Below are 13018 nucleotides of genomic sequence, written 5' to 3' on the forward strand. Positions count from 1 at the left end.
TTATTGATTGGTAGAAATAACATTAGTTGCTGTCATCATCATCATCTTCATCATTTTTACTGAGTATCTATCAAATAGCAACAAGTTTATTTAGGTATTCCTCACTTTGGTAAGTTTTTTCCCCTATTTAAAATAAAAATAATTCTGGTAGAACAAACATGGTCTATGCTAGCATATTTACGCCTTAACATAGGCTTCCCTGGTGGCTCAGTCAGTAAAGAATCCACCTGCAACGCTGGAGACATGGGTTCAATCCCTGGGTTGGGAAAATTCTCTGGAGAAGGAAAAGGCAACCATGCCAGTATTCTTGCCTGGGAAATCCCATGGAGAGGAGTCTAGTGGGCAATAGTTCACGGGATCGCAGAGTCGGATATGACTTACCAACTAAACCACCAGCCACCAGGACCTGTTTTTTAAAAAGGATTGTTTAATAGTATAAAGTGGATAGGAATGTACAGATACTAGTAGAGGGTGGTAGTTACATCTAACATAGTCTTGTCTGTGAATATAGAACTGTTAACAACCCTCCCCCCCTACCTCCATTACAAAACTCCCCACTCCCTGAAACAGAAATCAGAGGGGGAATTCATCCTTTGTTCATGTTACTTTATCTCTCCTGATTCCATGCAGGTTTTAATCAGAAAGTTTGAAGGTTTCCTCTTCAAACCTCTCCTCCGCTTGATATTACTACTATAATATTTATATAACACAAATTTCCATTAAATTGCAGGGAAAGAATTTAGACATCATTCTAAAGCCCGACACACTTCCAAAGAAAGAAAAGCTTCTAAAGCTCTGATATTGACCCAAAAAATCATTAGAAAACAAATCCTATAATTCAACCTTTTCCTAATGTTGGCATTAGGTCTGTGTATCCAATTGTGAAATCATTGCACATTAAAAAAGAGCCCACAAAAGAACAACTAAAATGAGTGATGAACAGCAGATTCCACACAGCAAATACCTAAGGATCAAGAGCCTACCTTTTTTTTTTTTAGATAAAAGTCAGATTCTGTCAATTCAATATTCCAATATAAGATCATAGCCTCTCCATCTTTCCCATCTCCAAACAGCACCTAAGCAGATAAGCTTAGATACTTAGAATTTCTCTGGTATATTATTGTAACAGTCTCTTATCTCCAGTCTTACCTCCATTAAAAGGCATCCTTCACACAGCTGCTATGCTAAAATTCAAATCTCATCAGATTATTTCCCTGGTAAAAATCCTTATATGATTATCTTTATCTTCAGGATAAAGTCTGAAACCCTTAACTGTACAAGCCGCTGTATGAGTTCAGCCCCTGCCTATCTTTCCAGTTTCATGCCTTAGCATTCATTCCTTTTAAAATAATAACCCTAACATTTATAAAACAGATGCCATATGCCAGGGTTATCCTAAATATTTTTAATGGTGGTAAAAACATACCACATAAGCACTTCCCAGGTAGCACTAGCGGTAAAGATCCCACCTGTCAATGTGGGTTTGATCCCGGGGCTGGGAAGATCCCCTGGAGGAGGGCATGGCAACCCACTCCAGTATTCCTGCCTGGAAAACCCCAGGGAGAGAGGAGCCTGGTGGGCTACAGCCCATAGGGTCACAGAGTTGGACATGACTGAGGCGACTTAGCATGCAGCACACATACACAATATAAAGTTTACCATGTTAACCATTTTTAAGCATATATTTCTGTGGCTTTAAATACATTTATATTGTGCAATTATCACAATTCATCTCTGGAACTTTTTTATCTTCCCTAACTGAACCTCTATACTCATTAAACATTAATTCCCCATTCCCTGTTCTCTCCAGGCCCTAGCAAGTACCATTCTACTTTCTGGCTGTATGTATTTGACTCTTCTAGGTATAATACCTCATATAAGTGAAATTGGGCTTCCCAGGTGGCGCTAGTGGTAAAGAACCTGCCTGCCAATGCAGGAGATATAAGAGACACAGGTTCAATCCCTGGGTCGGGAAGATCCCTTGAAAGAGGGCATGGCAACCCACTCCAGTATTCTTGCCTGGAGAATCCCATGGACAGGGGAGCCTGGCAGGCTATAGTCCATAGAGTTGCAAAGATTTGGACAGGACTGAAGTGATTTAGCGTGCATGCATACGTAAATGAAATCATTCAATATTTGTCCTTTTGTGACTGAAGTATTTCATTTAGCATAATGTTTTCAAGATTCATCTGTTATGTGTCAGAATTCCCTTTTTAAGGTTGAATAGTATTCTATTGTATGTATTTATCACATTTTGCTTATTCATTCATCTGTCAGTGGTCACTTGGTTGCTTCCACCTTTTGGCTACTGTAAATAATGCTGCCATGAACATTAATACACACATATTAATGTACAAGTATCTGTTTGAGTCCCTGCTCTGAATTCTTTTGGATATATACCCAGAAGTAGAACTGCTGGGTGATATGGTAATTCTGTTTAATTTTTTTGAGCACTGTCATCTTCGATGGTGGTGGTTAGTTGCTAAGTTGTGTCTAACTCTTAGCAACCCCATGGACTGTAGCCCAACAGGCTCCTCTGTCCATGGGATTCTCCAGGCAAAAATACTGGAGTGATCTGCCATTTCCTCCTCCATAGTAGCTGCATAATTGTGCATCTCCCTCGGCAGTGTCAAAGAGCTCTGTGATAGTTAATTTTACATGTTAACTCAATGGGGTACCCAGATTAAACATTACTTCTAGGTGTGTCTGTGAGTGTGTTTCTAGATAAGATTAGCATTTGAGTTAGTGGACTTGGCAAAGTAGACTGCCCTCCCCAATGTGAGTAAGCACCATGAAATCTGCTAAAGGCCTGAACAAAAACAAAAGGTAGGGAAAGAAGGAATTCACCACTTTTTTCCCATCTTACTAATTTGAGCTGAGACATTGCATACACAATAGCCCTTCTACACTCTTAGCTCATATCATCATTCTGGAGGAAGTCATCCTAAGAGCCTAAGAACTTTCATTTTAGGGACTACTCAAGAAGATCCACTCTCCTGGGTCTTAAGCCAAGCCCAGAAATAACAGGGTCACATGTTCATGTCTAAGATAAAAGCAAAGTCACCTAAAGAATTTCTGCCATTTCTTTTCTGCCTCCCCATTCCAACTTTGGGTCTGACTTAATACCTGTATCAAAGTAATTCTGGTAGAATTTGACTGAGGGCCACAATCACAATATATTCCCATCATAAATATTCCTACTATTTTTGCCAAGAATAGGTATAATTACTGTATTTACATATGGATTATATATTCTGGTTTTTAAGTCAGTTAAAACTAAATTAAAGAATATGACTAGTCAAGGCTACGGTTTTTCCAGTAGTCATGTATGCATGTGAGAGTTGGACTATAAAGAAAGCTGAGCGCCCAAGAATTGATGCTTTTGAACTGTGGTGTTGAGTAGACTCTTACGAGTCCCTTGGAGTGCAAGGAGATCCAACCAGTCCATCCTAAAGGAGATCAGTCCTGGGTGTTCACTGGAAGGACTGATGTTGAAGCTGAAACTCCAATACTTTGGCCACCTGATGTGAAGTGCTGACTCCTTGGAAAAGACCCTGATGCTAGGAAAGATTGAAGGTGGGAGGAGAAGGGGATGACAGAGGATGAGATGGTTGGATGGCATCACCGACTCAATGGACATGAGTCTGGGTGGACTCCGGGAGTTGGTGATGGACAGGGAGGCCTGGCGTGCTGCGGTTCATGGGGTCGCAAAGAGTCGGACATGACTCAGCGACTAAACTGAACTACACTGAAAGAATAGGACTAGTCAGATTGCTTCAGGTATTGTTTAATTCTTAAAATAGAAAGTAAGCAGATTTATAAGAAATATTTCAAAGAAATATCACAACTGTTAAAAATAATACCTTTCTTTCAAGTGTCTGACAAAGTACTCAGCATGTATTACAGAGTTTTTAAGGATAATTTTAATTTTTAAAATTAAAATGAAACTATACACATACACATAGCATGACAGCATTCTTATAAGTCAGGTATTTTCATGTAAAGCTTTCAGGAAAGCACATATTAGGTGTTGAATAATTTGAAGAACATGGCCTCTTTGATCATTACTGAAAGAATAGATCAGAAAAAAGCTAACCCCAAAACAGGATGTTATATAGACTGTTGCTTCTTTTCCAAACACTTTTCAATATCATCAAGCACTTGAACGGCAGCCTTTGGAATTCGAGTCCCAGGACCAAATACATTGGAAACACCAACTTCAAACAGAAATTCATAATCCTGTTGAAAGAATTTATTTTATTAATAGAAGAGACAATATTTCTATTTCAAGAAAGTGAAACAAAAGGACAATGAATGCTGTCCTTTCTTCTTTATCCTCAGTGCCTCAAACTTTGTTATGTGATACACTACTGGCATTTGGGGCTGAAAAATCCTCCATGACTGGGCCTGCCTAACCCTGACCCTTACCCTCCAAGACATTAAAAGAATAAAAGACATTCTGCTCATTTTCCAAAACCTCAGTGTTTTGTTCGTGGTGGGAAGCTGCATGGTCCACCAGGTGAAAACTTCTGGACCCTACACCATATTACCTTACCTAAATTTTTACCACTTGCCATTATTTGTGTTAAATTCAGTATCACATTATAGGTTCAGATTTACAAGGCTACTTATTTCCTCCAAGGTGCTTTGTCTGCAGTTAGGGAATGGCAGTACTTTGAATTTGGCTTCATGCTGGAATTAGATTTTCTATAAATGAAAATTGTTGTTGTTGTTCAGTCACTCAGCTGTGTCCAACTCTTCGTGACCCCATGGGCTGCAGCACGTCAGGCTTCCCTATCCTTGACTATCTCCTGGAGTTTGTTCAAACTCATGTTAACTCATTTGAAAAAAATTCTCTGTTGTTGTTGCTGCTGTTTGTTTGTTTTAAAGACAAAGTTTGAGTGAAAAGATTCCCAGGGCACAAGTACTGTTCCAGGCTTTAGACTGTTTCAACATCAGAGTATTTGTAGCTATAATATCAAGTTGAGGAGATGCTTTAAAGCCCCAATCCTCATTCACTAGGGTGATCATATTTCCAGGACATCCTGGCTTGTGCTTTCTATTGCAATACTTTTTTTCCATGAGTTTTTTTTCTGTTGTTTTTTGTGGGTTTTTTTTAGCTATAATGGACATTAGTTTCAGGTGTACAATCTAATGATTCAGTATGTGCATACACTGTAAGATGATCACCGTGGTAGATCTAGTTAACGTCTATTACCATAAATAAGTAAAAAAATTTTGTGTGTGCACATATGAGTTTAGAACTTTTAAGATTTACTGAAAACCGTGTAACACTGTGAGCTCTTAGTAACTCTCTTCGTTTCTTAGTACTATGTCCTTAAGCGTTTCCCTGGTGGCTCAGTGGTAAAGAATCCCTCTGCCAATGCAAGAGACGTGGGTTCAATCCCTGGGTTGGGAAGATCTCTTGGAGAAGGAAATGGCAACCCACTCCAGTATTCCTGCCTGAGAAATCTCATGGACAGAGGAGCCTGGAAGTCTAAAGTCATGGGGTAGCAAAAGAATCGGACGCTACCTAGCAACCAAACAACAACAACAATGTCCTTAGTCCTTGGTCTCTAAGTTACTACTTAGTTACATACTACTTTCTTAGTAACTTTCAAATACGCAGTACAGTACTATTAACCCGAAGAAGGAAGTGGCACCCCACTCCAGTGCTCTTGCCTGGAAAATCCCATGAACGGAGGAGCCTGGAAGGCTGTAGTCCACGGGGTGGCTGAGGGTCGGACACGACTGAGCGACTTCACTTTCACTTTTCACTTTCACGCATTGGAGAAGGAAATGGCAACCCACTCCAGTGCTCTTGCCTGGAGAATCCCAGGGACAGGGAGCCTGGTGGGCTGCCGTCTATGGGGTCGCACAGAGTCGGACACGACTGAAGTGACTTAGTAGTACTATTAACCATGGTCACCACACTGTACATATATTCCCAGAACTTATTTATTTTATAACTGAAAGTCTGTAATTTTGGCCCCCTTTGCTCGTTTCACCCACCCTCTACCTGCTGCCTCTAGCAACCGTTCTTTCATATAAGATCATGCCGTATTTGTATTTCTGTCTGACTTATTTCACTTAGTATAAAGCCCTCAAGGTCCACCCACGTTGTCATAAATGGCAAGAATTCTTTTATGGCTGAATGATATTCTTCTGTGTATGTGTATGTGTCACATTTTCTTTACTTATTCATCCACTGATGGACATTTAGGTTATTTCCATGTCTTGGCTACTGTAAATAATGCTGCTATGAACATGGGAGGGGGTGAATATATATCAAGCTAGTGTTTTTGTTTTCTTCAGATAAATATCCAGCATTAGGATTGCTGGATCATATGTAGCTCTATTTTTAACTTTTTGAAAAATCTCTGTACTGTTCACCATAGTGGCTGCACCAATTTACATTCCCACCAACAGTGCATAAGAGTTCCCTTTTCTACATATCCTTGACAACACCTGTTATTTCTTGTCTTTTTTATGACAGCTATTCTAATAGATATGAGGTGATATCTCATTGTGGTTTTGATTTGCACATCCTTGATAATTAGTAATGCTGAGCATCTTTTCATGTACCTGTTGACCATTTGTCTTCTTTGAAAAAATGTCTATTCAGATCCTCTGCCCAGTTTTTAATTGAATTATTTGTTTTTGCAACACCCTTTTCAGTAGTATCCATTTTTCATTCTCAAAATTGATCACATGAGATGATAGATTACATGGTCATGCCAATTATCCCCTAACTACTTCTTTTCTGTCTCTATTATTTCCTTGTAATATTCTTATAATACCATAAGTCTGCATTGGCACTTTACATGTCTTATTGCTATAAGCTCCACAATGGCAATGGTTAAATCATTTTGATTAACAGCCATACATTAGTGCTCTCTAATTTAAAAGCTAAGAGACTTTCAGCTGAATAATAGCAATATTTTATATATTTACTGAAAACAAGTAATGAGAAAAATGCATGGGTGTTAACTGATATCATTATATTAAAAAAAGATGCCCATATTAACACACAAGTGTGTCATTATAAAAAATGATCCTTCGTCTTTAAACTCAAGAGGAAAAAGCATGGCAAACACCTACAGATGTTCTGCTGCTGCTGCTGCTAAGTCTCGTCAGTCGTGTCCAACTCTGTGTGACCCCATAGACAGCAGCCCGCTAAGGCTCCTCTGTCCCTGGGATTCTCCAGGCAAGAATAATGGAGTGAGTTGCCATTTCCTTCTCCAATGCATGAAAGTGGAAAGTGAAAGGGAAGTCGCTCAGTCGTGCCCGACTCTTAGCGACCTCATGGACTGCAGCCTACCAGGCTCCTCTATCCATGGGATTTTCCAGGCAAGAGTACTGGAGTGGGGTGCCATTGCCTTCTCCACAGATGTTCTAGGTAATTTAAATATCCAGAGACTTCTATGATATATACGTCTTGAAAGTGTCAGCCCCTTGTATTACAGGCCTGCATTTCTTCTCAATTTGTTTTTTTTAACATCAAAAACGTTTTGTATTTGGGGTATAACCAATTAAGAATGTTGTGGTAGCTTCAGATGAATAGCAAAGGGACTCAGCCATGCATATACATATATCCATTCTCCCCCAAAACCCCTACCATCCAGGCTGGCATAAATTTGTATTTCAATGCCACTACTTTGTACTGCCTAATTATTTTGAGTCTTACATTTTAATATCATGCCTAAGAGCTTAGGTATTAATATTATGGGCTCTAAAACTGCAATACAGATCAAGTGTTCCATAGTCAGACAGTAATAAAGAATTAAAGCCCTTTATATTCTCAAATAATAAACTATACTTGTCAAAATAAGAGGCAAAGGTGCTAACAAAAATAGTTTTGTGTTGACTAATAAAAATTAAATAGTCACTCAGTCGTATCTGACTCTGTGACCCCATGGACTGTACCCACCAGGCTCGTCTGTCCATGGAATTCTCAAGAATACTAGAGAGGGTAGGCATTCTCTTCTCCAGAAATACTAGAGTGGGTAGGCATTCTCTTCTCCAGGGGATCTTCCCCATCCAGGGACTAAACCTGGGTGGGTCTCCTGCACTGGAGGCAGATCCTTTACCATCTGAGCCACCAGGGAACAAAATCACTTTTGTGTTGACTATACCACATTAAGTACTGTGTTGTTAGAAAGAAGTAATATACAGCTGGGTTGCCAGTCCCACATTATAACCAACCTCACAAGCTCATACATATGTATTTTCTCATTTCATAAGTAGTGTATACATTCATTATTTTATATTCTGAATTGTAACAGGAGAAAAACTGAAAACATGGGCACAAGGTCACACTTCACTGACAGATTCCTGCTATATAATGGTTGGGTCTTTGTAGTACGTACAGTCATTTACTTAGGAGCAATCTCATTTATAGTTCTTGTAACTCAATATTTTTTCCATTCTCAGTAAAAACACAATTTGATATCATTAAAAACTGGATTGGAAATAGACCCAGGTTATATCTTAACTATTTTAACTGATTGGTAAGGTCATATATTTGGGTCGGGAAGATCCCCTGGAAAAGGGATAGGCTACCCACTCCAGTATTCACAGGCTTCCCTGGTGACTCAGATGGTGAAGAAATCTACCTGCAATGTGGGAGACCTGGGTTTGATCCCTGGGTTGGGAAGATCCCCGGAAGGAGGACATGGCAACTCACTCCAGTATTCTTGCCTGGAGAATCCCCATGGACAGAGGAGTCTGGTGGGCTACAGTCCATAGGGTCACAAAGAGTGGGACATGACTAAGCAACTAAGCCCTCACAGCACAAGGTCATATGTGGACAGCTCCCTGTCTCCTTAATAAATTAATTAACATTATTGTTACCTAGCATCCATTTATCTTTTCCTAAGAGGATCCACATTCTTGTTCTAGAATCCACATCTCTATTCAGCCATAATTTTCAGGACAGGCTGATTCCATTTATGTGTGAATTAGGTGTTTTTGGCTCTCAGAAAACTATATCCCAATTGAATTAGCTTCATGAAAAAGGGGGTTTTATAGGACCATGTAACTGATACAGTGCTAAGTTAGGGCAGCATTCAGGGATGGGGATATGGAGGAAAAGAACAAGGTAGCAACTCTGAAACAACAGAAGCTAAGTGCTACAGACTGATCAACTAAGGGACTGACTCCACTGCCAGGACGAGGGGTGTTCACTCCTTCCCTGGGGAGGGCTGATATCCTCACTGTGTGTTCACCATTCTTCTCTATTCCCAGTTGTGAGATGTTATTACTTTCAGCCTGTTCCTTTTCCATCGGTGCTTACTGAATATGAAGAAGACAGATCTCTATCTAGGTGACTAATTTGTAGGGAGGCAACTCTCTCACAGAAGCATTATATATTATTAAATTATGCTTACTGAGGGCTTCCCAGGTGATGCTAGTGGTGAAGAACCCGCCTGCCAACGCAGGTAGACCTAAGAGACGAAGGTTTGATCCCTGGGTCGGGAAGATTCCCTGAAGGAGGTAATGGCAACCACTCCAGTGTTCTTGCCTAGAGAATCCCATAGACAGAGGACAGACTACAGTCCATGGGGTCACAAAGAGTTGGATACGACTGAAGCAACTTAGCATGCATGTATGCATACTGAATTATAATACAGTCTAAAGAGAAAACAACATTGACCACTTTTATAGAATTTACTTAGTAGAAGCACTAGGAAATAATTTGGTTCAAATTTGGCTCTAACTCTGCAACACATTTTTAGAGAAAATATACAGTAAATTAAATAATTACATACAAACTACTGTTACTCAGCAGTCCCAGTACAGTACCAGAAAATGTAGGAGATGAAAATACCTGCGGTGGTATCACTCCCCCACACATGACAAGAATATCTGGCCGTCCAAGGGCGTTGAGTTCCTTGATGAGCTCAGGAACTAGGGTCTTGTGCCCAGCAGCGAGGGTGCTCACACCCACAGTGTGCACATCTGCATCCACAGCCTGCTGGGCCACCTCCCGGGGAGTCTGAACAGTTACAAAGTAAAGACGCAAATCATTATTAATCCCAAAAAGTGTTTCTAAAGTGTTACAACTACTTCGGTGGACATTCCAAAATTGTGCTCATTAAAAATCTTGATGTGAATATAACTTCATATTTCACCATTCTCAAATACCACCTCATCCCATTGTTGTATAAACACCAGTGCTGTGTCTGCTTCCAGCTCTACCATTTACCAGTTAAGTTATATCAAGATGAAGTTCCCTGCAAAATCTTTAAGATAAAGCGGAGATATAGGCAAACTATATTATCTCGTCATCATAATTTTTTAAAAAATACATCTGTTGTCTTCATTACCAACATTAAAGAGAGGTAACATGTGATAGGATCTAAAGAATTAAAGACTGAACTTAAAATGCAACATAAAAAAGTGAACCTTAGGATTAAAACTGAATGAGAAGACAGAAGATTGTGGACTACGAAGCACCAGGACCTTGTTCTCCCATGGAAATATGAAATTAACGGTAATATACGGAGCAAAATAGGGCTTCCCTGGTGGCTCAGAGAGTAAAAGAATCTGCCTGCAATGCAGGAGATGCACATTCAATCCCTGGGTCAGGAAGATCTCCTGGAGAAGGGAATGGCTACTCACTCTAGTATTCTTCCTGGAGAATTCCATGGACAGAGGAGCCAGGCAAGCTACAGTCCATGGGGTCAAGACACATCCATGGGGTCAAGACACATGGAGTCAGACACATCTGAGCAACTGACAATCTCATTTTTACTTCATGGAGCAAAATAACAGGAGAACTGTAGAAACTAGTTAAGGAGCTATAGCAACCAGGGAAGTGCATAAACAAGAGAAGGGATGGTTCAGGTGAGGCCATGTCTCTTATTTATTATCTTAGTTTACTACTGGGATATAAAATTATAAAGGATGTTTTCAAACATTCAATTATGAATTAACAAAGATCATATCTCCTTTGTTATGAGTTCATGACATTGCTTTGACAATGTACATGAATTTAAATCATTTCATATTAAAAAAAAGTTATCTACATGTCTCTCATACATATAATGTAAATCAAGACAATTGGGAAGAATAAGGCCATCTGAGAAACCACTGCATAATTATAAGCAGAAAAAATACTATAAAAATTTGTGAATTTTCTTGGAGTTTGGCAAGATTTTAAGACTTGTAGTTTTAGTGCAAAAACAAATGATTCTATACTCATGAATAGAACTACACTTAAGAAGATCCTGAGGAAAGTCATATATTGGTAAAACCTTGAGTCTGCAAAAAATATTAACATGAAATTAAAACCTTTTAAAAATGTGCATATTCTTGCTATTCATTTCTTAAAGATAAGGCATTTAATTTAAGCATAATTTGTTATTCATATCATCCATGCTACCAAAATTTATTAGATTAAAACTCCATTTGAATAATTCAGTTCCAGGCCTTATGTTTATATAAGTCAAACTGGAAATTATCAAATGTTGCAATTTTAAAAACATCAAATCTATTATTTTTATTAAATCAGTCATCAGAGTACTACATGATTGTACCTTTAGCCACAGATAACTATAACTATTTTTTTAAATGATGCAGAATTATGGCAACAAAGCTGATGGTACTAAAAGACAAATTAAATTTTTAGAGATGGTATTTAATGGGGAAATGAACTTTCAATTATTTGTAAAATTCCTTTAGGTTCCAATGGCTGACAACAATTTTTAAAAATTATTTTATTTTATGAAAAAAACATTTCCTGAAAGCTAACCACTAAATATTTGCATTATATTTGATTGTGATTTAAAATAAGCAAACAAACTAAAGCAAAGAGATAGCAAATTGTGAGTAAGAAAGAAGAATGGAAAAGTATTCAACTTAGAAGACTGAAAGCAAACTAAATACATTGTATACGATTCATTTAATCTTAAATATAGTTGAGATTCCTAACAAAACTCACCTTAAACGTGTGAGACTCTAAACACATTTACATATTTATCTAGCAATACAGTTTAAGAACACATACCCAGAAGTCTGGGCTAACTATCGTAAAAATTTTTTCTAGCTTTTCTGAGTAATATCTTAAAATCCCAAATGGGGAAACTCTAATGGGAGACTTAAAGGCTGAGTCTCTTGAGTAAGGTGCACTTCTTTCCCAGTAAAAATTCAATGAATACTCTGTAGTCTTCATTCCAGTTGGCCTATCTGCAGCATATAACAACAGGACTTGAAACTCCTCCCAACAGTTTTCAATACCTGAAAAAGAGGACCAATATCCACATCAAAACCAAGATCAGCAAATCCTGTAGCAATAACTTTGGCTCCTCTGTCATGTCCATCTTGTCCCATTTTTGCCACAAGAAGACGAGGTCTGCGACCTTCACGTTCCATGAACTTCTCAACCCTAAGGAACATTTTAAAATATATTTTAAGGCTTAAGAGTCCTAAAAAAAAAAAAAAGAAAAGACAGTTTAGTGTTAGCAGGTGTGAGTATCACTTCTAGAAAGAAACCTTTAGGACAGGAAGTCAGTAAAGAAATAGCATCACAGACCTTCAAGATTATGATGTTGTAGAAGAGTTATATTTAAGGGGCTAGCAAATAAAAATGAGAATAAAGGCATTAGATACCAAAAAATTAAATAAAATAAAATATAACAGTTATATAATAATTGCCCAAAGGTAAGATATAAAACTATAATTTATTTGCAGCATATCTTTCAAGTTTATATAAAAACAACTAATCTGTTTATTCATATTTTATTAATATCTTTGTTTTACATCAAGAACTCAATTAAAGCCTGAGTATGTTTACCATCTGCCACCCTAGAAGAAAATTTGAAAGACTCTAAGCCTGTAACACTGAGAACATCACAGTGAAGCAATATGAGAAAACAACTTTACAACTTCTTAAGACAGTCTCCAGAGTACAATATGCAGAAATAGTAAAATATTAACTAAAAAACGCCTTCAGAATTATTTATACATATACTTGACTCACTAGCTGTTTTGGACTGTCCATATCTCACTTACCACT

General features: G+C 38.3%; 1 protein-coding gene across 6 annotated transcripts in view; it reads right to left on the bottom strand.

The window, feature by feature from the left end:
• Nucleotides 1–3771: 3771 nt before the first annotated feature.
• MMUT (methylmalonyl-CoA mutase) overlaps nt 3772–13018 on the bottom strand; it is a 41239-nt gene continuing 31992 nt past the window's right edge. For 3 of the 6 annotated variants that reach the window (XM_086370733.1, XM_086370735.1, XM_086370734.1), the window contains exons 11-13: nt 12241–12388; nt 9830–9997; nt 3772–4239 (exon numbers count right to left, since the gene is read on the bottom strand). In XM_086370733.1, the coding sequence (XP_086226859.1) occupies nt 4111–4239; nt 9830–9997; nt 12241–12388 (445 nt within the window). In that variant the 3' untranslated portion in view covers nt 3772–4110. Of the gene's footprint in view, nt 4240–9829; nt 12389–13018 lie in introns of all 6 variants that reach the window. The other 3 variants (XR_015152752.1, XR_015152754.1, XR_015152753.1) reach the window with 1 other exon arrangement.

This window comes from Bos grunniens, chromosome 23 (genome assembly GCF_055505025.1).
Source record: "Bos grunniens cultivar Pamir isolate PY7600 chromosome 23, Bosgru_T2T1.0, whole genome shotgun sequence".
Taxonomy (NCBI): Eukaryota; Metazoa; Chordata; class Mammalia; order Artiodactyla; family Bovidae; genus Bos; species Bos grunniens.